Source organism: Eupeodes corollae, chromosome 1, assembly GCF_945859685.1.
Source record: "Eupeodes corollae chromosome 1, idEupCoro1.1, whole genome shotgun sequence".
Classification (NCBI taxonomy): domain Eukaryota; kingdom Metazoa; phylum Arthropoda; class Insecta; order Diptera; family Syrphidae; genus Eupeodes; species Eupeodes corollae.
The window spans coordinates 138,316,079-138,340,669 of record NC_079147.1 but is presented as its reverse complement, the minus strand read 5'-3'; the positions used below and the strand labels follow the sequence as shown (position 1 = coordinate 138,340,669).

The window sequence follows — 24,591 nt, the reverse complement described above, 5'->3', positions numbered from 1 at the left end:
CCATTAAAACGATCAAACATGGTGTTGGGAATGTGATGGTTTCGGGAGACTTTTCCTATTGTGCGCATCGATGGCCAAATGGATCAGCATATGTATAAAAGCAAATTCAGGCTACAAATGCCAATGCCTACGCTTAACTGTCCTATTTGTACAATTATTGCAATATTTCGCTCTCTACCTTCTTCATCATTACCACTATCGCTGCTTGTGTTGTAATATATTTCAACACTTATCATTTTAATAATTTATTTATTTGGTAATAATTTAATAAAAAAAAAACATTTGTTGAATATCGAGTAATGAAATGATTTAGAATTTGATTTCAGTTTGACAGATCTCTGATACATTTTCATCGTTTAAAAATCTGCTACAAAATAGTCGCGTCGAAAAAGTTATAGAATGTCACTTAAAAAACGACACGACAATGAAAACGAGATTAGTCGAAAAAAGGAGACGACATCATTAATAGCCATGAATACCTTGCGCTTTGATCTTCCAAATTTAGAATCATTTCAACTTATGAAGAGGTTAGATGTCATCCAAGATCAACGAGGATTTTTGCTTTTCCTGTAACCAGTTGCTTAAGTTTTCCTGATCCAGTCAGATAAATCAACCTTTCTTTACTGCGCTTACCTCAGCGTGTCAGCAAACATTTAAAAAAAATTTCGTTTCAACGAAATTACATACATATGTCGTCCGGTTTAAATCCTCTGACGACGACCTTTAAGGTTTGTTTTTTCCATTCATGCTTTTTTCTTTCAAATTTTAAATTTTTTTTTCCGCAAAAGAAAAAAATCGACTTAGAAAGAAAGAAAATAGGTCAATTATAAAAAGAATTTTTCAGGTTAGAGGGAGCTTCTGATTAGAAGTAGTTCAAGTAAACACGCATTAATAATACAAACTAAGTAGATAAAAAAATAATTTAAACTGTATCTAGAAGACAAAGGTGTGTGCTTTGCAAAATAGTCCTACAATTTATTGTTAATGCATATGTTGAGTTTTAACTTAACCTTAAAAACACCGTTTACGGTAGTCTTAATTTCTAATTTGTTTTAAAAACCTAATGAGATAGAAAATTTTCGAATTCAGGGCCTTAACCCTTTAAAAAAGAATTGATTTGTGTGTGCAACAGTAAAAAAATAACGTAATTTGTCCACCAGTGTTATTAAAATCAAAATTTGATATTTTTTTTTTAACTTACCGATGGAAATTTGTAAATAATCTCCTTTCTGATTTTTGAATAAAACTTTCTATCTTAGATTGAAATCCAAACCATTTAAATTCACATGTAACTAGCTTGTAACATGTCATTACGGGGTCTACTTTAGTTTTCCAGTCAGGTCCAACCAGCGGGCCTCGACCAGTTTTTTCTGACTTGAATCTGCAAAAAAATTTAAATTGTAAAATATTGAGTAAATTATAAAAAAAAGGCTTATTAAAAAATTATCAGTTCTAGTATCGTAAAAAACAAAAGTTTTATTAGGGAACGTTTTTGATTATTTTGTTTGTGCCCAATTAGAATTATAGTGTAATGATTGAACATCACAATGGAAAGCCAAAATTGAACCCGTCTATAATTCACGAACTTAACACCTTCACAGTTTTATTTTACAGTAAACTGATTTGCATTGCTAGAAGCGCGAGAAATATCGACAACTGGTTGCTTATCAACTTAAGTTAGTTAAAGTAGCACCAGCCCAGAGATGCGAATTATACTCAAACTTTGGACGTACATATATTTTTGTAGTACTACCCGTTGTGTGATGGTTAGTGCGTGGGACTGTTGCGTTCAATCTCTGCTTGTTTCATCTAATGTTTTTTCACGGGTACTAAATCTTGCGAGAAATTTATAAATCCGTTAGTGTAATTCTTATCATGAAAAGTGTTTTCTCAAATAAGCCGATCCGGTTAGGCTTAAGACTGTAGGTCTCTCCATCCCTGACAACATTACTCGCACACAGGAAGAGTTGAGAGTTGTAAGTCACTAGGCTCTAGTTTTCTGAGCCACCTTATTTATTTTTTAGTTAAACGTTTATAAGTCTTATAGACAATAGCAAGATCCAATAGAGAAAAACCTTCTTGCATCGACTTAAGAAACCCAAACATCTAGCTGCTTTTTTGACAACATCGCGTAAGTGACCCTTCCACAAGAGGTGGTTGGAGATACCCATACCAAGAACTTCGAGGTTTTTAGTCTTCTAGATGCAAATGCATACTAATGAATAGTGGCAAATATGGTAAATTTAACTAAAATAGGCAGCATTAAGTTTTTAATGCATTAAATTATTCTGAGTTTTTGATTGCCCATTTAATAATGTTGTCTAGGTCTAGTTTCACATCCGAAGAGCAGGGTTGTGAATCTAAAAATCTGAGGATACTATAGTCACCAAATCAGGTAAGTGGATAAGAAGTTTCAGACAGGGGATTATTAATAAAAAATGACAAAGAGTGTCGTTAATTTCTAACCCAACGAAGGAAAGATTCGTCGAAACCATGCCAAGTGTTATCAAATGTTTTTGAAGTATCAATTACAATTATCTTAGTTTCCTCAAAACGATGTAAGATTTGTTACACTGTTGAGTGAGATAAACCTTCAGATTGCCAGTAGGCGTATGGCTATGAAAGACGTACTGCCGATCATTAAAAAGCTTTCGGTCTTCGAAAAAGTTCTTGCGCTGATAATTAATCTGCGTTCAATCACCAAGAAGGAGTAAAAATGCAATCGGTCGAGAATTCGAGGGGAAGAAGGTTCGGACAAAAGTTCCATGTACTCGGAAAGAGACTTGAAGAGTAGAATTGATAAAAAAGCTTACGACGTAGTAACCTTATAAAGGTTTGATTTTTTTTAAATGGAATTTTTATATAAGAAAAAGCATTGACAGCGCTGTTAGATTATGTTGACTTGCCATTTAGATGCGCAAAAAAATTGTACTTTAACATAATCTTATACAAAAGCCCTATTTGGTTTAAAACTGTCAAATTTTTGGAAAGATCTTCAATCTTCAATTGATTTAGAAATGTATTCTAAGTTTTCTTTTAATTGTTCCACCTAAAAATATGTATAGAAATACACTGCACTAGAGGCTTATGTGAATTCATTTGGGCATTGCATAGTAGTCGTATCCTTTAGCAAAAATATAACTTCATGCCAATTAAAGGGACAAATGTAAATACACTTAAACATATCCATTTTAAATTACTGCTTAAATAGATATGCTAGGAAAAGATGTGAACCAAGGTTTTGGACGTAAGTTTATTTTATATCGGTATTCTGCATAAAGCTAAAGGATATTGAAAAAATTCTTAGATATCATAAACATATGCTTTTTCAATAAGGGATGATATAAATATTATTTGGTTGTTAAAAAAGAGCGCTAAAACCACAAATGTATTTGTATGGGATATATGGAATAACGTCTGTTCGTCCCTAAATGCGAAACGTGGACAACCTAATACTGCTTCTTTGTGTGTTAAATTTTGTTATAGATGTTATAGATATTATAATGAGGAAAAAGGCGTATTGCCTCTCAAAAAAGGTCACTTAGATGGCGGTTTCAATAGAATAACAAAAACGAACATTCTGAAAAGTGACCGAAAAAGTCTGGTTTTAAGGATAACAAAAATTGTTGTTTCTCAGTGCTATAACCAATACCTGCATCTGGTTGTGACTTACAACTCTTCATAATCATTTCTATTTGAGAGCAATTTTAGGAATAGACAGGACCTTTTTTAATGGCAATATATAAGAGGATTTGTTGATTTCTTGCACGAGACAATACCATCGAAAAAAACTTGTATGTTGTATGGCTCCAGATAATGAGAAGACTTTACCTTTCAATAAAACCAGTTTTGGGGAATGTCATGTTGAAGGTAGTATTAACAAAAACTTACTAGTTTTTATAGTGTTTAGTCTATAGCTTGTCGAACTTGCTTTCAAAATCTAATACATTTTTTTTTAATTTAAACGGACATATGTATATGAAAACTTACTTTGTTGGATCTTCATCAGGTTTGTAGTCGGCAGACACCACAGGGTCATTGGCAATATCAATGTGAACAACATCACGTACTTTAAGCTTCTCTGGTGGCAATTCATGAACCTAACAATCAAAGAAAATTAATATTTTTGACGTCTTTAAGAGTTTTGTTTTTAACTTAAACATAAACAAAAAATACAACTATACACCACTACCATTAACATTCACAAGGCAACATATAGACTAATGTTTTCTATTTCCAGATACATATATGCATCTACATACATATCTTTTATTTTTTATAAACTTACATTTACTTGCTCTCCCACATCGGCGATATGGAGGGATTCAATGCAAATCATAAAGTTCTCTTTCATGTAGCCAGGATTCTTAGGCATTACAATTTAAGTATTTCAAGCAATTTCAAAATTTTAAATAATATTAAAATACATTTATTATTATATTTCGAAGCATGTTGAGTAGAAAGATTGTTGTTACGACACCAAGCGTTTTAATTGAATTAGGTTAAGTATTTTGAGTTAGTAAGTAGTTTTTTGGTTTTAAGGGAAAAAAGCCACACCACACAATACAAACCAAGTCACCGTAGTTTCAGACATGAAAATATAACAAGAAAAAAAAACGCAATTACCATCAATAACTTAGGTTCACTTACATTTTCTAAATCTCCAGGGCCTTCTAAGTGTAACGACTCTATAAATAATTTAAAGTTACCTTTCATATACTTAGGATTCTATTGAAAATAAAATAAAAAAATAAATAAATTTAAATTAAAATGTAACAAAAATTGTTTAAATATTAAAGAAACAAAATCAATTAACAAAAACTTCCGGGAAGTTTGCTGGAACTAATGTCATAAATATACCAGAAAACGTTCCTATTGATTAAATCCGCAAGTCACTCATTACTCAAGTTGCACTAAGTTTTGAATTATTGTTTATTTTTATTATGGATCTGTCATCAAACCTTAGTTGATTTCGGGACTTTATAAGTCTGCATAACAGACGATTGTTTCGTGACAGAACTAAAAACCTGATTAGAAAAACGTTAGCTAACAACAACAAAATCAAGTGAGAATTTTTTTATAAATTATAGAACATTTAAAAAATCTGTTATTTGTTTTAAAATTAAAAAAATACATTTATCTTTAAAACAATGTCAAACTTATAAGCTCAACATAATTAGACAATTATGATTTTAAATCATTCACCCCAAATAAAAATTAGCTCATTGTAATTTTGAATTTTGGTAACAGTTTTATTCTCCACATGAATTATTCAAATCTACTAAGTTTTAAAGGGTAAACTATTCATTGTAACGTTCTCGCCAAAATCGTGGGTAAAGAAGTACGGCCCAATTGTTCTACCTACTTATAAGGGACACCAAAAACAGTCAGCTTTTGTGGATGTAACGGTATCTCAACATACACTTGAGGATTGTCATCAACCAAAAGTAAGCTTCATCGCTTTCAAGGGCCCATTTACCGAATTTGTGGCTTTGATTCTTGAAATGTCAAAAAACAAACTAAAAATGCATCACTTGGCATCTGACAAAATGGCTGTCCATTAAAATAGTGTTGCCCACTTAAAGTTATATACCTCTTTTTTTTATAATAAGCACCCACTCCGAATATTGCCATGACAGGGAAAGACAGATTGTAATTAGTTGCCACATTCGCGTAATACGGCTAAAGAACGAATTTCTGTACTTGACAGTACGACCGAAGCTGGGCTCTAGGGTATATTGAAAAGTACTCCCAGAAGCGCGAGTATTACAGTTGAATTATTTAAGGGGACGAATGCAACTAGCTTTTTCTCTAGATCATAAACAGTTTACACAATGGTGGGTGAAACAAGAAACTTTACGAAGATGTTCAAGCGAAGTAAATGATCCAATGATGATATTATTACCAATGAATATAAATGCTCTACGTTCAATACTTTTCAAGACGCTTAAGTAAGTTGCAGGAGTACTAGCCCAGAGATGGAAGTTATACTGAGAGGGTGAGAAAAACTTCTTTCGTTGCCTTTGAAAACCCAAACATCTTGTTGCATATTTGGCGACATCGCCTATGTGATCTTTTTACAAAAGGCGGTACACCATACACATGTAAAGAATATCGAGATGTTCATTCTCATTGATGCAAGTGCCACCACGGATATTGGCGAAAAGGATATATCTCGCGTTGATGATACAATACAGGGCCTGATTATGGAATTCGCGGCGAATCGTTTTGCTATCAAGTTTGCCATTTTCAAATTATTGCTTTCGCCCTCTTCGTTTTAAATTCGACCAATTAACGAATTCGAAGGCGACTTTGAAATGTCATAATGTTTGTTGGCGAGTTGAAATCCGACAACTTTTTTTGGCGGATTCACAGCTGAAAGAGTGTTCATTATTATTCACTGTTCGATTTCGTGGATTCTTTCTTGATTGTAATTATATAAAAATGTGAGTTAGCTTTATTTTAATTTTCTTAGAATTTATCCCCAGTCAATAATAAAATATACAATTTTGAATAAATCACCGAAAATTTCACAAATTCAATCAAAACAAAATAAAATTTGTGGAAAGCTGCCAAATCACTGGAATATGTAAGAAAAAGTCAAACCAAAAGTGTCAAATCCCTGGAATGTAGGAAGAACTATTTTCGCTCCATCGCGAATTCGTTAATAAGGAAATACGACTCGAGTCAAATTGAAAACGATCCGCAGCGAACCTCATAATCATGCCCCAGTACGCGGTTTTTATTCCCTAAAGTAAAATCATATTTTTTGGTTGCAGTTTCACCTCCGAAGAAGAGGGATGCAAATCTGAAAATGAACATGAAAATCTATCGTCAGCAAAACAATGCATCGGAATAGAAGTTGCAGACAGGAGGTTTGTGAAAAACGCAGACACGCATTATCAATAAGAGAGCCTGATACCAAACCCCATCAATTGTTTTTGAAATATCAAGTGCAATAATTTCTCTTTCTCTAAAACGATTTGCTGCACACTTAAAAAAATACCCGTTAAATATACACATTTTATAAAAACCCAAGTTGGCGAGCCGATGATGATGATGAATTGCTTCAAGCAACTTAAATTTATAATTCCTGATTTGATCATAGGAACTTGATCGTATTCTCAGATTTAGCTTGCATTACTTAAGTGCTACTCAAATATAAAGAAAAGGTTTAAACTAGCATTTTTAAGAGTATCATTTTGAGTACCATACTGGGGTGTATTTTTAGTTCAAAAAAATTATATATTTTTTGGCTGACAGTTACTAAAATGTTTATGCGCGAAATCTGTGAAACAAAGAAACATTACCATTAACAGCGTCTATTAAATAAGCAATAAATTTGTTTCACTATTACAGTATTTGGTTTTGTGCACTAAGACAACTTTTTCTTGAAACAAAATGTCAAAGATGTCAATGTTAAGATGTAAGAACAGTACTGCTGATAAGGTTAGGTAAGGTTAAGGTGGCTGCTGACGGAAAGACAACATTCAGACTAATAGTCGTCTTATTCGTTGAACCTTTAGAGTTATGAAGCATTTGAGAGAATATATATCCGAATTTGTTAGACCACTAGGATCATTGTAGTAAAGGTTTCCAAGATGGAATCTTCGTTTTTTATGATAGGGCAAATCATGAACAAATAACTTCTGGTAATTTGTTAAGACAAAGTTAAAAAAGTTGTATTGTTGCTCATTTAATGTGTTTCGTTTGCCCGTTATTACATTTTTTCTACTGGTCGTGGTGGTGAAAATTGAAAGAACTTAGAGAACTCTTTAAATAAATAGAAACATTGAATTAACATTATCATATCACTTGTTGACTCAGTTACTTATCCAACCTTCGAATGTGTGTATTATTCTTATCTTTATAACCTAATACCAAAAAAAAACACAAAATGATTCACAACTGATACTTTTTTTATGATTGACAATAATATTTTTGAATATAGTCGACGAACAATGAAGATTGTTATCAATGGGGATTGCTATCAGGCGACCAGGTGCTTATATCTAACGAGAAATTGCTTATCACTGTAGAACCTCGTCACAACTGGCTTTTTTTTAACTGCAATGACTTTCAATCCAACAAGCCCCTACTAAAATCATACAAGCAAAGCTTATGACAAAATTTTATCCAAAAAACAAGAGCAGAATCGAATTTCGTCTGTTTCAGAGAAAAAAAAAACTAAGTAAATATAACAAGACCTAGGCCAACAGAAAATATGGAATACGAATAGCCAAATAAAAATGCCAACGAAACATTTCATTAAAACAAGGTCATTATATTTAATATGAACCGACATATGTACATACGGCATAAGTTATACTCAATTTTGTACGATGTCGTTTTAACTTCAAAGAATGCATTTTACAAAAAATTCCATGGGCAAGGTTTTGTTTTTTTTTTTTTGCTTTTCCTTTGTTTTTCTTACGACAACAATATTTCATATCTTTAAAAGAAAACTACCTACTTCGTGAGAATAACAAATTAAGTTTTAAAATTAACTTCGTGTTCTTATTTTAAGGGTAATAATTATTTAACGTAATTAGTAGAACTATCTTTGAAGATATAATAACTTTTTTTAGCTTCGTGAACTTATTTAATTCTTAATTATTGCTCACTAACTTAAATCATGTAATAAGCCGTCATTTTTTACTAAATTTTAATTTAAACTGTAAAAACAAAACAAAAGTCAAATACTAAGTACAAAGTTTTGTTTTAATTTTGTTTTATAAAATTAAAAAGAAATAAATATAATTGTTGCTGATAAAAAAAAAAGAAAAAAAAGCTGTATATGAAATTCCCTTTTAACAAACTTTTGAATTAATACATTTTCTTTCATAACAAACAAATAACCTTACCGTTATAACAGTTCTACAATATGGGTATGCATTCCATGCTTCCTCGTGTATTTCTAAGGAACCTTTTGGGGCCAACAGTCTTATAAAAGATGGAACTTTTGATGCCAAGTGATAGATTTTATATGTATATTGGCCTGAATTATATTTTCCACCTTTAAAAACAAAATACACCAAGAAAAAGTTAAGAAACAGTAATTAATAAATTGAGAACAAACTTTTCTTACCCAATAAAGAATAATTGGTGAATGGTTCATTTTTGAGCACCTCAATACCTTCACCACCGCCTGTTTCGTTCTTGGATGCTTCCGCAACGGAGAACAGTTGTGCAACTTGATACTAAACAAAAACAACAAAATAGAAAAGAAAAATAATTTAAAATCAGCAAGATGAATCGCTTTTTAGCACACTTCAATATTCCAAATAGTTTACCTCTTCAACAGTCAATGGCAATGTAACTCGGCTGGAAATAGAACAAAAAAATAAAAGTTATTTACACAGAATTACGTAAGAGCTCTTGTTTTCTAATTTTATCTCAATACTTGGAAGAAAAAAAAACACAATAATAATAAAACTACCAATGAATAAAAAGTATATCATATTAACTATGTATATAGAGCCATCACCATCATAAATAATGCACATTCGATAGCGAGCAATTTAGTTCTCAGTTCTCACTCGTTGTCTAGGCATAAAGTTTATGATGTCTCGTAAGTTTATTTAAAATTATATAAAATATTACATACATACGAGTATCTATGAGAGAAGAAATAAAGAAATTGATTAAAAACTTAATTGGCTATTATTAAAGTATTGTTTTCGAAAGATGACTTCAAAATTCGCACATAGTTGCTGTTATAAAAAGAAGATGCTTTTAAGGGTTTTATTCAATATTACAAGAATAACCTTCATTAAAATGCTGTTATTGCTTTAAGAAAATAATAATGTCGATGCTTCAAGCATCGTTCCTGTAGGTTTTGCTTTTAATTACTGGCTATACGATGGCTGAAGATAATTTTCCAGCTTAGTGGGCGAGCTGTTTAACAATAGCTTCTTTTAATAGAGAAAAGCTATCAGCTTAAGTGGTTCTTGAGGTTCGTTGCATCTTTCTTTTTTATTTAAGTGTAAATAAAACTAGTTGGGAATCTAATTATCCTTAGAAGGCTTTAACAGGAGGGTTTAACAAAGCCTTCTTACTCATTTGACAGCTTGTACAAATTATACACTATTTAAAAAAGGAACTTGCAATAATTCATTAAACTAGAAAATGTTATTTTGAAACCTAAAGGTTTCTGTAACGTATCAATGTACACCACAAAAAAACTCATCTGCGTTTACCACTGAAAATTTATAAGACTTTTCGTTTAAATAAAATAAAAGTCTTATATCAAATTTTTAAAACATATGCTTAACTTATTTTAAAACATTTTATAGAAAAAAATCATCAAATCAGTTCTGAAATACCGAATATTTGAACACAAAAATTTTAGAGATTGACATGCGATGTATATAAGTTGAACTTTTTAAAAAGCTTCTGCTAAAAAAATATATCAATTTGCATAATGTAAGTACTAAAAATCAATAAAAGTGGTGTTATAATTTTGTATTTTTGTATTTTGTGTTATAATTGTTCTTTACCGAAGCTTCTAACAAAATCTTAGGAGTCGTTTCCGCTTAAAAAATATGTTGATGACAATTTATGTGAATTTAAAAATCCAGATTTCTTATTTGTCTCGTAAAGTGAAAGTATTGAATTCAAAAAAAATCTTAAGTTTACTTTCTACACGACTTAGAAATGTTTAATTTGAATTAAATAAATTTTAGAAATGTAGGTAGGACAAAAAAAGGGATTGGTGGAGGTGTGTACTCTGAACGACTGAAATTAAGTCTCTCATTCCGCCTTCCCAATCATTGTAGCGTGTTCCAGGCGGAACTTATGGCGATAAAAGAAGTCTTGTCTTGGCTCAAAGAAAACGTGATATCAACATCTGATATCCGTATTTTCTCTGATAGCCAGGCCGCTATCAAATCTCTGGACTCTGTCTCTACAAACTCTATAACAGTCCATAACTGTCGATCATCTCTAATGGAGATGGCGCAACAGTTTAATATTCACCTTTGCTGGGTGCCGGGCCATAGAGACATTCCAGGTAACTGTAAGGCAGATGAACTCGCCAGGAACGGTACAGTGCAGCCCATCCTAACACGTTTGTCAAGTACTGGCATACCAATCGCTACTTGTAAACTGCTGCTAATGCAAGACGCTGTGAGGAGGGAAGGCACCAGGTGGAACAACATCACCACGTGTCAAGTCACAAAAAACATCTGGCCAACACTGGATTTAAAACGTTCAAGGTGCTTGCTCTCGCTAAGCAGATCGCATATAAGCTCGATAATAGGTGTCATTACCGGACACTGTTTAATAGGAAAGCACGCCACGAGACTAGGCGTATTCGCAAATGACTTTTGCAGAAGCTGTATGGACGAGGAAGAGGAAGAAACGGTTCTTCATCTTCTCTGCACATGCCCTGCTCTACCTCGAAAACGCAAGAATTACCTAGGAGAATTCTTCTTTAACGATCTAAACGATCTAAATCATATCGGTATAATCAACCTCTCACGTTTCGTAAGGGACTCAAGCTGGTTCCACATGAACCTGAGGAGGAAGCCTCAAGATTCAGGTGGTATCACAGTGTGTCCGTTTCCATCTTGGACAGCCACTATAACCTAACCTAACCTAGGTAGGACACTACGCCCTTAGTGCTATATCTCTTAAGTCGTTCAATTTAGTTCTTTTCTACAATGATGGATTTTGTGTGATGTGATGAATTTGAAAATGGTTTGTTATAAGTAAAGACAGAAATTTTTAATACTTCTTTTACTATATTTGATTAATATTTGTATTTTAATATTGAACGGAACATGGTTCGTTCAACGAATATGCAAATGCCTAAATATTCAATCTTAATGGAGATAAATTCTTGTTGTTTTTATCGACGATATTATAACAAGACATAATGCCATCGTAAGCTGAGGAAAATATGTCTCTAAAATAGTATTTACAGCAAAACAACTATTAGCCTAGAGCAAAACCCACACAACTTGAGCGACTTGTATTTAATTGCCATTTTTGACCCTTGGACTAGAAATTAGTTCTCAGTAAAAATCCTTGTCAAAGGTTTTTAAATCTAGAAACGTTACCAAAAATTCTAAGCTGCTGCTATACAGGAGGTTGTTTCTGCAGTACTCACATATAAATCCAAGACCTAGCTGCTTAGTAAAAATCACCCCGAGCTCTTAGGCTCTTAGAGAGGAAAGTCTTACGAAGAATTGTTGGCCCTTTATGTGAGAAAGAACGATCCCGGATGCTATAATAATGAATTATATGTAATCTAACTTGAAGCAGATATCGTAAGTGAAGAGGAAACAGTCCGGAAAGTCCTTTGTAGTGTGCAACTGGATTGCAAGCGATCGGGATAAATGGAGATACTTATTGAATGAGGTCAGGACTGGATCGCGGTAGCTAAGCCGATGATGATGATAAAATAAGACTGTCGACAAAGCAGATCTTACAAAAATAAAAAGGGTTGTTCTTTTTGTGTACAGGATTTCAAAAATCTTATCTTGAATAAAGATTATTTAAACTTGAAAAATGTTATCATTATTGACGGTATTGTTTTTTTTTGACATACTTGGTATTACGGATATCAAAATAATAGATAGCAACCACAAATTCTTGGTTGATACGTCTCAAATACTTTTTAATTTAAAAAAAAATAATTACAAAAAGTACGTTTCTTTCATTCTCTTCATAGAATAAAATATAAATATAAAGAAACAGCGAATTATATGCATTTTATTTTTAAAATTACTTTTTACTGTCGATGTTTAATTCGGTTGCTATAGGTATATTTTTGCATGCAAACTAAAAACTTATATTTCAGTATTGGAATTGTTTTTTGAGGGAGTTATGATGAAGTTAACGCAAGACAGCAACTCAAAGTAGGCAGAGTATTACGTGATTCTTGCAACCCAATGAATTAGGACGAACACATGTAATAAGATACCTTTCTTTTATTCTTGCATTGGCTGATGAAACTTCATTGCAGATTCATTCAAAACTTCAGGCTCCAAACATGCCTTCCTGGAGGTGTTAAACGATATTGAAAAAAAAACGTAAACCGTTCAAAAGTACTAAAACTAGCAGCGGTTTTAAAACTTTTTGCCTAAGGAATTTAACCATCATACCACGGGTACTACAAAAGTGTTAAAAGTGGAACTGCTAAAGTTAAATTATAAAAAAAAATAAAAAATATATATAAATCAGTAATATCTCTGTTTTACATGCTGCGGAGAATGTGCCCTTGAAATGGAAAATCCAGCATGATAACTATCCAAATTATACTTCAAAAATTGTCAAAGATTCGAAATCAAAAAAGTGACGCAATTTAATGGACAGCGCAGTATCTCGCTCACAACCCATTGAGAATTATAGTAGATTGTAAATTGGAGAATTCGCCGCAAAAGTTGCAGAAATAGGAACGACTTCCTTGTCCAAGTAAAAGTCTCGGTATAGCAATCAAAGTTCTATTAATTCGAATCGCATGGAGACTATTCCTAGGTGGTGTGAGGCGGTAATACAAAATGAAAGTTTTTCCACGAAATATTAACGATTTGCAACTCAAAATAATGTTCTTATTAATTTGCTTTAGTTTTATGGATAAAAAATGATATTTAATTAATTTTTTTGTATTATTAAATATTACTTCAGTTTTTATTAATTTTATTATGACAGTTCAAAGAATATTTATTACCATTATAACTTCAATAAAATACATTAAAATTAAAGCATTTACAACCGACTTCGATTTCATTTAATTAGTTGCTTTTGTTTTGGCCAACAAAGTATGTCGTTGGAAAGCTCAATCCAAAGCATTTACGTCTAGTTAATAATATCATGGTTGTTTAATAATTCTCTTAACAACATTTAAGTGAATTGTAGGCAGTATATATAACAAAAAAAATCTTCTTTTACAGTTTATTTAGCTAAAAGAAATACTGACACTGCGGCATCACAAAACAAATACAGTGCCGAGCATAAGTCATGGTACTCAAAGTGCCATGTCATTTAAAGCTTTGAAAGAAAAGAAAACTTAAGGACTTAATTTTCATGCATCAAGTTATTTATTATGATAAAACCTTAATCTTTGTTTTACCAATAGAAAAAATTCAAAAACAAATTCTATTTTCTAGCAAAAAATAATAAAACCTTGAAATCTATGAAAAAAGTAGTGCAAAAGTCTAGGTACTTCTGCACTTTACTAGTTTTAAATTTTTAAATTTGTAACGGTGCTGTTGGCTTTGTTTTTTTTTTACATGAAGCTTGTAATATGACATGTTTGTGTCAATCAGTACAAAGCGATCGGTCGTGCAGGTTAAGGTTAAAGAAATTTTGTTTTTTAAAACCAAAAAAGCGATGGTTAGAAAAGAATTAACGGTAAATGAGCGTCAAATTATTATTAATTGCCATGAGCAAGTTAAAAGTTATGCGGATATTAATAAAATAGTTGGACGACCCAAATCTACCACACAAAATGTGATTAACCGTTACAATAAAGAAAACCGAATCGAAAATAAAGGCAGGTGTGGTCGTCCGCGCAAGCTTACAGAAAGATATGAACGAAAAATCGCGAGTATAATAAAAAAAGATCCATTCAAAAGTGCTCCAAAGATTGCTACCGATATACAGATTAGTTTAAATAAAACAGTTTCTCCGGGGACAGTTGCAAGATCGCTCCAGAGATCTGGGTTTAAGTCGTGCACACCTCGTAAAAAGCCGTTCATAAGTGAAATAAATAAAAAGAAAAGACTGGGCTTTGCAAAGGATTATAAAAATAAATGAAATGAATTTTGGGACAACGTAATATTCTCCGATGAGTCGAAATTCAACATTTTTGGTTCAGATGGGAGGATTGTAGTGTGGAGAAAACAAGGCGAAGCCTTGAATCCTAAAAACATAATTAAAAATGTGAAACACGGTGACGGTGGTGTAATGGTATAGGGGTGTATGTCATCCATTGGTGTCGGGAATTTGACAATAATTGATGGAATTATGAATAAGGAAGTTTATTTGAACATCTTAAAACAAAACTTACAACAAAGTGCAGAGAAACTTGGGATCGTAGATACATATTACTTCCAACAGGATAACGATCCCAAGCATACGGATACAAATGTAAAGTTGTGGTTCTCCTACAATACGCCCCACATGCTAGTTACACCCGTCCCACCAAATCTTAACCCAATCGAACATTTATGGGATGTCTTAGAGAAACGACTTCGAAAACACAATATAACGAGCAAAACCCACCTTAAAGAGCTCCCGGTATCAGAATGGCAATTAATAGGGTCAGATGTCACGCGAAAACTTGTGAACTCTATGCCAAATCGTTTAAAAAAGGTTATTTGGCTCAAAGGTTTTCCCACAAAATATTAGGTAATTATATTCTTAACATAAAACATTTCTTGTGTTGATTTGTTAAATAAACTTAAACTTGAATAAATCAAAACATAAATTGAAAATTGTGTCTTTATATCATTGACACAACTCATTTTTCAAGAATATCCACACGGGTACCAAGACTTTTGCTCGACACTTTTTGCAGACTCAAATTTGTGCACAAAAATTTGTGTTACCATTTACGGACTTCGAATTTCGGTAGACATTTTTTATTATTTGCAGATGTTCCTAGTTCGTGAATGTTCATCATGTACGAATTTTGACAATATAAACAGTTTAATTCTTGCTGAAATATTCATTAAACGTATGAAATACAGATAAGGAAAACGAATAAAAGGGACAAGGACAAGAGAAAAGGAATTAATTATACAAAATCTCTATTTCCCACTTATTTGCCGTGCAAGAAATAATAGAAACGATTTAATAATGGTGCTGCATTTATGTAGTAGAATTATTAAATGGTTAAAATTGTTGCTTATCCTTAAATACATGCTCGTTGAACATTTATTTTAGGAAGCAGAATCCCATTTTTCAATATAGTAATAGAAACCTTGACACATGTGTAGAATACCATCAATTTATTTTATTTGTAACCTTGAGATTTCATTGGCCCTGCAGTTTCTTCAAACTTCACCCCAGATTTATTCTCTTTTTTAAAAGCAAATATTTTTGATGGGCCTTTTTTTAAGTGTATTGTATTATGGAGCTTATATTCTTTCTACAACTTTTTATGAGTGCTTAGGTTCAATATATCATATTGGTGCTTAAAGTCCGAATTTAGTCCACAGCACATGTTTTTCATTTAATTCAAATTCAAATGGCCTAGCTTCAGAGGGTGAACCTAGCCAAAAATCATAGTTATCATAGTACTTCCACCAAAATCCTTAACTATCATTTCCGTGTATTTGGGATCAAACCTTTGATTGTTCTTTGATTGTCTGGCACGATTCTTTAACAAGGTTAACAATTTAATGTGATATTTTGCCCTTAAAGTATGGAGCGTTGATAGATACAGTCCCTGCTTTTTAGACGAACTTTAGATTTCATGCAAAATCTTACTTTCCAGCTATTTTAATCAGGTTTTCGAATCCAACAGAGGGATGTTTTCTTCCCTCAAATATGTTTTTATGGACCGAGCTGTGTGCCATGGAGCTCCATCTTCCATAAAAATGTAACCATACATCCATTCTTGAACTAATAATTATAAAAATTCTGCAGTGCGTCTAATAATATGGCCAGGGACTGTGTATATGCGTCAATTGTTGTGTGAAGTGTTTCTCTTATTTGTTTGATCACTTATTTAAGCCAACTTCTATTTTTTAGGAAATACAAAATACTCGTACTTCAGTACACTCCATCGAACATAATCATTTGTATTGGTTTCGTTTGTATATACTAGTTAGACCAGATTCTGATTATTGCCCTTTTACAAAATACTTTAGAATTATTTTAGCCATATCTACTCATAATGCTAACACCCGTAATAAATCCGGAAAATGTATATATCTCCATGCAAATTGCATTTATAATATTTTGTATTCGTCTTTGGACCCCAATACATCCAAAATAAAACTCTTCACACAATGTTCATCACTGAACTTCGTACTATCCTCTCGTGCAAATCATGCATTTGATATAATAATTATCTTGGTTCACGCACTTTCAAATGATTCTCATTGTCGCATTGACAAAAATTAAAATAAAAGCAAATTAAAGGCCACATCTTCATTTATGATATGACTCAACATTGTGGAGTTTCATAACAAGAAAGCGCCGCGCCGCCGCCGCCTGTTGTAGCTCCTACCGACACCATTATCACGCCGACAATCTTTATATTACGAGATCGTTTACTTTTTGAAATCAAACACATTCATGTCTTGCATATTATAGCTACATACGTATTATGTTATAGGTACACAAATGAAGTAAAATAAAAATAAACCATATCTCATCTTATATTTTAAAGAGAACTACGGAACTTGATTAAAAATGTATAAACTTTCCTAAATGTAGTACTTAATGTCGGTATAATATACATATTAATATAATTAAAAATATACTGTTTGTATATGCTGCACAAAGAGCAATAATGACACGTTTAAGTTTATTTATTATTCCTCTTTTTCTCATTATTCTTTTGAAGCTGAATCTCACACATCATTTAGTTGGTAATGTGATTCATATTTTATGATTTGAAATCGTATCGTAACCTGAGTGTACTTCTTTGGTTTGAGCTGTGTTGTACTCATTTATGTCATATCACCAATTTCGATTTTTGTTTAAAAATAGGTACAAAATGATTTTCTTTTTATTTTTGATTAAATTACACAAAATTTCTGATAGTGATATTCATTAAAGAGGACAATTGGTTATAAATAACTATCTTTTTAAATTGTCTATATTATCGGAAATTTATTGTACATACATACATACATATAAAGGTTATGATTTAATTGTTTTATGCAAATAGAGATAAAAATTAACCTTCCAAAAAAAAAAAACAGTTTTAGTACTTCACTGATCACTTAAATTGGTTAATGACCCTCAAAATAATAAAAGTCATTTCATGTGGAAGGTTGTGTCATAATGATTTTTTTTTTGGAGTAGTACCATTTCATTATCATGATATTAATATATTTCCAATGTAATTTAGTTTTGATTTAGCTATTTTGTTGAATAAAAGTGTCATTCATGATTAACTTCTTTATCAGTTTGGTTTGCTAAATGTCTATGCCAATATACTGCTTCATGATTCCTGAATTTTGACGAATTTAGCTCTCCCTCATTGAAATTAACTTCGGAGATCTTATTTATTTCTTAATTATTGAAATATAAGTACACACACAGAAATAATCACTTTTAAAGAAGATTAATTTAAAGAACCTTCTTGCTGTCTTCAGATGGCGCTACAATCTTATTTGAGTCTTAAGTCTCCACAAACAAACGTCTTCATCTAGATCGATCCTTATAAGTCTCTGCACTCCTGAGCGAGCCGTCTGATCCACGGCCTTCCTCTTCTGAGCTGTCGTGTGGACTTTCCAGGCCGGATTATTGGTTTGTATGTGCTCTACGTGACCCAGCCATCTCAGTCACTGGACTTTTATTCTCTTGGCTAAGTCTACGTCGCTATACATCCCATAAACTGTTTTGTTAAATATTCTCCTACACTAACCTTGTATGCATACACGCGAAAACCTTTTCTCTCGAAACGATTCCAGGTGCTTTCATCCGCTTTTGCCATAGTCCACTCTCCTGCACCGTAAAGTAGAACGGGGATGATGGGGGTTTTGTACAGTGACACTTTGGATGCTCAAGAGAGAGATCATAACCGAGCCCAGATAGACAAAGTCCTTAACTACCTAAACTTCACGTCTGTCGATGGTAGGTCCTTTCTTGATGACATCATGTACATTGTTTTGCCCACATTAACCAATTCCATCGCACTGAGTTCTTCCTTTTATGTCAATGTCATCGGCATATGCGAGTAATTGGGCAGATTTTAGAAAGACCCCTAGTGTTGACATGAAAGCCCTGCACTATTCTTTCAAGGACAATTTAAAAGAAATCACATGACAGCGCATCACCTTGTCTAGTGCTTTTTTAACATCAAAAGGTTCAGTGGAGTTGTTTTCAATCTTAATGGAGCAGGGTGTATTCTCCATGGTTATCCTGCACAAACGGACGAGTTTGACAGGGATGCAAAAACAAGACATGGCTCTATACAGGTCCTCCCTGTAGAAGCTGTCACATGCGGCCTTGAAATCGATGAAAAGATGGTGGGTGTCTATTTCTTGATCTTTGATGTGTACTTTCTTGATCTAAGGCCACACTGATAAGGACCTATCAGGTTGTTGAAGATGGGTTTTAGACATTTACTTATTACGACAGAAAAGACTTTGTATGCGATGTTAAGGAGATCGATTCCTCTATAGTTGGTGCAGTTTAGAGGGTCTCATCTCATCTCATGAAACTTACTGATAAGTTGGTGCATTCTCCTAACAAAATTATCTCTAGCTGTTTTGAAAAGCTTGGCATTTAAGCTATCTGGTCCACCGCCTTTGTTAGAAATTAGCTTAGATATGACAATCTTTATTTTGTATATTTCGAAAAGACGACATTGTTGGTTTTCGTCGTCGATATTGAATTGATCATTCGTCGGCCTTATAAAGTCTACAGAAGAGGTCCTTTCATATCACCAGCATTGACTGCGGTTCTAGTATGATGTTTCTACTTTTGTCTTTATTAAATTTTATTATTACCCAAAGCCATCTTTCTTTTTTGTTATTTATGGGGATTTAGATCAAGATATCATTTTAAAGAAATGAAATATGAGATGAAACTATTAACAAACTACTAAAGTCTTAGGTGACATACTTTACATTACTTTGGGGTCGTTAAATTTTGTTTTGTTGATAATTTAAATGAATTTTTGATTGTTGGCAGAGTAAATGTTTTCATTCTGAAATGAATACCATTTTAAACTTATTGATATTAGTTTTTTTCAAAATTTTCTAATAAAAACAAAACAAATAAAATTTAAATTGAAGTAAAATAGATCTTAAGGCCGAAAGGCATTAGTAATTAGTGTTATAGTTTAGCTTAGAGTGTCCGTATGGGACCATTAAGTTAGTTGTAAGTTATGGATAATTAAGCTAGTTTTATTAATTTTTGTCTAGCTTTAAGATAGGTTTAAGATTGAATAAATAAAAATGAATTTGAAAAAAAAAAACCATTTTAAACTTGGTTATAGTTAGTAGTTTTTGTGGTATGTCAAAGTTTTCCTATTGGATTGATGTCAGGTATTTTGGAAGCGAACTCCATTAGAGCAATTTTTATGGTCACAAACTACTTCTTAGTTTTTTTGCTAAAGTATTTTATTGGTTTTGGCAGACTACAATCTAATAACAATGTTTCTTTTTGTTAAATGTAGAACATTTCTTGGGTGGCTTCTGTAGTTAAGGTAATTTATTTTCAATATCTTTCTGCAAGATTTTTGAGTATCATGTAATGGATTTCGTAGACAATCTGTTTTTTCTTTGTCAGACATTTCAAGGGTCTTTTGCATTCGCATACTTTTTTTTCCTCAAAAATAAGTTGGTTTATGATTTGAAACTTTTTGGAATGCAGCGCTAACTTATGTCAATAAGACCAGAACCAGAACGAGTCATTTTAACAATAGCGATGGCGTTCGCTTAGGAAATCAATGAGAGAACAGTATTCCATGCACTGTGTGGCGTAAACGCATTTTTTTGTTAAGTGGAATTGAAAAAAAACTCATTTTTTTTTTGTTTAATGCAAAATAATATCTGACGGACACCCACATTTCTTTCTGATAAAACATAAACAATTATAGAGAATTACAAAAAGCTAATGGTTCAAGGTAAAGCAAGAATATTTGTTGGAGTCCAAGGATAGTCATTACTCATTATTAACTAAAAAAAGTAACTTTTTAACAAAATTTGCGTTTAAAGCAACTCTCGAGAAAATGCTCATCTTTTTTTAACACTGAGTCGCAAATCTGCGAATTTGAATTTAATTAATTAATTAATGTAAAATTCCACAAATTGAAGTCTACTAACTGTTTTTGAGAAGTTGTTAAGTTGTAAATTAAAGATTTCGTGTTATTTTTAAAATAAATGTATGATTTATTTATAATTATTTGCATTTACAATAGAAAACATTTTTAAACGATTTAGTAAAATGTTAAACCCATTTTTAACAACTTACTAAACTTAAAATATGATTAAGCTCATTTGAAACGATCTTTACATCTTATTACCTCTTTACATATTTTTCTAATAGGCTTTTCACACCAAGTCCAAAACCCGGTTTTCTCGAAATTATCGGTTTTCCCCGAAGACCTACATCGAATACTCAAGTTTCGCTTACTACCTGGAGAAAGACTTTCCGGTAACTCTGTTCAATCACAAGGATTTGGGAGATATGAGAAAGGCGATAAGTTTATTTGTGGAGGAAAATAAGTGTGAACGAAAATTTGTGATGGAGGCTAAATCGCTGCGGGCTAGGAAAATTTGCACCAAAATATTTGCACCAAAATATTCTACAATGTGGGTATCGTTGTTCCAGCGAATAAAACCACAACAGTGGGCTAAGAAGATGCATTGGGCAAACCAGGCGAGTCCTCAAGAAAGAAGCCAAAGAGATATCCATCATAACAGCTTCAGTGATCGCTTTGGATGAGTGTGATCTTGGTACGAATTTGAAATAAGGAATTTATCTTTTCTGCTCCCACCATAAGGACCTTCAAGAAATCGTTCAGAATCTTCTCAACCCTGCCTATAAGTTGCTCGGACGGCCACAATATATGGCGATTCTGAAGGCACATTTGGCCAACAGAAGCAATAGTCATAAGCTCAGTGTTTTAGATTGAATTTGTTGTGAAAGAATAAGAAAATTTTTTTAAATAAAATTAATTTTTATTGTAACAGTTTTGTTTATTGTTGATTCTATGATATATTTTCTACGTAGCTTCTGGTTAGTGAATTGTTTGGACCGGTTAAAGTGAACTAAGAGAATAGCTGCAGCCAACGAGCTTGTAGTTTTTGTTGGTTCATGTCGTGAGCCCATTCCACCCGTCCCCAGAACTTCAGTTGAAACTTTTTTTATAGACGAGCTAGTGTTACGTTAAAATCAATTTGAATTGGTTAGAATTCATTTTATTTTCCCAAATAATTTGAAAAGAACAAAACTTTTTACTCACAAATTTCATCAATACAAAATTTGACAACCAGTGTTAAACAAATTTAAATGTCAAATGAAAACGTGTAAATGTTCAGCGTGAACGAACGGTTTTGGGTTTAGTGTTATAAGGCTATAAAGCTTAATTCAAATAATGGAAAGGTTTAGACAACTTAAGGGTTTTGTAAGTAAGGTAAGTTTCTAGCATCGACTGGCGAACTGGCAAAAAATGTACTTCTAATTTTCTGCACAATTCTTATTTTCTCCACAATTCCATTTAATGTTTCGTGGGGTTCCTTGCGAAATTGATAAAAAGAATAAAGTAATATTTGTCCACAATAAAAAGTACAAATCGTGATCTTTCACAGGATGGACTCACAGGAAGAGTGTTTTGTAAACAGAAATGTTTTGGTAGTTTTTCTACGACGAAGGTTATAGAAGCAATGTTCTGGGTTTGAAATGTATGACGCCTGAAAAAACTAGTTGCTTTGGTCAAAATGAACGTTCAAAGAATACATACATTTGACTGCAAATAAAGTCTCTTATGTTCTCTGAATCTGCGCAAAGGCTTCTTTAACATTTAGCAATTTAATAAATCCATTGTATTGTCAAATGTGTAACCTAAAGGGCCTTGCACAATGGACGGACAAACGTGATTTTAAACATTTCAAAAAGGCAATTTCAAACAAAACACATTTAAATTATAAGAAAGTAATTGACGATTATGTTAGGATAATAAAATTTGCATTTTGTTCTCTATAATAAGACGATTTTGTAAAAACAATTTGGTAGTAACGAATTGCAGTGTGTTTGCTACGAACTGTCAATCTCTATTCGCGTTCCACATACAATCCACACTGCAACGAATAAATTGTTCGCGCTCAACTTAAACTCAAAATTATACCCCACTTGTTGTTTGTTGAAAAGGGATATTATAAATTGACAATTCGTCGCTGTATACGAATAGAAATAAAACTCATGTGAAAGAAAAGTCAAAATATGCGAACATCCACAGTTCGCAGTTCGCAGTTCGTAGCTCATGTGCAAGATGCTTAAATAAAACTTTTTATAAGAGCAATGAATGGAATATCGAGTCTACGTTGGGAATTCCAATTAGCATGTGCTTTTCAGTTTGTTTGCTTTGTTTATTTTTACAAACTATAACTGTCTTGACATGTTCCGATAAGCGTTTGGTGATAAAGGCTAATTAGAAATTTACTAATATTTCCTAAACAATATTTTGTTTATTGTTGGGATAACCGGCTTGAATACAATACAACATAATTTTGCTACAGATTTTAAGGTAAAAAAAATAAAAGAAGAAGATATAGCAAGACTCAAACAACCAAAGCTCTCTTAAGTTAGACTTTATTATTTGAAGCACCATAGGTTAGGTTAGCTTATAGTGGCTGTCCAAGATGAAAACGGACACACTTAGGCCAGTTTAATGGCCCATTGTGATACCACATGAATCTTGAGGCTTCCTTCTAATCTCAATGGAACCAGTTTGAGTCCCTTACGAAACGTGAGAGACTGATTATACTGATATGATTTAGATCGTTTAGATCGTTGAAGAAGAATTCTCCTAGGTAATTCTCTCGTTTTCGAGCCAGAGCAGGGCATGTACAGAGAAGATGAAGAACTGTTTCCTCCTCTTCCTCGTCCATACAGCTTCTGCAAAATTCATTTGAGAATACGCCTAAGCGCGTGGCGTGCTTTCCTATTAGACAGTGTCCGGTTATGACACCTATTATCGAGCTTATATGCGATCTGCTTAGAGATAGCAAGCACCTTGAACGTTTTAAATCCAGTGTTGGCCAGATGTTCTTGGCGATTGGTATGCCAGTACGTGCCAAACGTGGTAGAATGGGCCGCACTTTACCGTTCCTGGCGAGTTCATCTACCTTACAGTTACCTGAAATGTGTCTATGGCCCTGCACCCAGCAAAGGTGAATATCAAACTGTTGTGCCATCTCCATTAGAGATGAAAGATATTTATGGACTGTTATACAGTTTGAAGAGACAGAGTCCAGTGATTTGAAAGCAGCCTGACTATCTGAGAAAATACGGATATCAGATGTTAATATCACGCTTTCTTTAAGCCAGGACAAGACTTATTTTATCGCCATTAAGCACAATAAGTGTTGGAGAATTTGTATTGTTTCGATAGTTATCCACTAAAGCGTTTAAAGCGTGACATTAAAGGACATGAAGTTGTATGTATATAAGTTTTATATAGATCAAAGTAACGCAGCCGTACCAACTTTGTTTCATTTTTAAACTAAACAAAACAGTTTTGTAAATATTTTTTAAATAGTTTCCGTAGCATAATCTAACATCTTGTTAATGAAAAAGATGGTTTTGAAACTATTAAAAGATCGAGTCGTTTTAAAACTAGCCTTAATTCAAAATATATTTGAATGAAAATTAAATCTCAAAGACATAAGTAGAAAGAGTAATAGATAAATTATATGACAATTTGAGTCCTCATCTACACAAGACATTTTCAGT

The 24,591-nt window shown here is 32.7% G+C and overlaps 1 protein-coding gene across 2 annotated transcripts in view; it reads right to left on the bottom strand.

The window, feature by feature from the left end:
• Positions 1–24,591, bottom strand: part of LOC129940063 (phosphatidylinositol transfer protein alpha isoform) — a 32,635-nt gene that overhangs the window by 5,983 nt on the left and 2,061 nt on the right. The window contains exons 2-7 of one of the 2 annotated variants that reach the window (XM_056048293.1): positions 9,294–9,324; positions 9,089–9,200; positions 8,865–9,016; positions 4,651–4,728; positions 3,991–4,100; positions 1,202–1,381 (exon numbers count right to left, since the gene is read on the bottom strand). In XM_056048293.1, coding sequence (XP_055904268.1) covers positions 1,202–1,381; positions 3,991–4,100; positions 4,651–4,728; positions 8,865–9,016; positions 9,089–9,200; positions 9,294–9,324 — 663 coding nt within the window. Of the gene's footprint in view, positions 1–1,201; positions 1,382–3,990; positions 4,101–4,288; positions 4,367–4,650; positions 4,729–8,864; positions 9,017–9,088; positions 9,201–9,293; positions 9,325–24,591 lie in introns of both variants that reach the window. The other variant, XM_056048292.1, reaches the window with a different exon arrangement.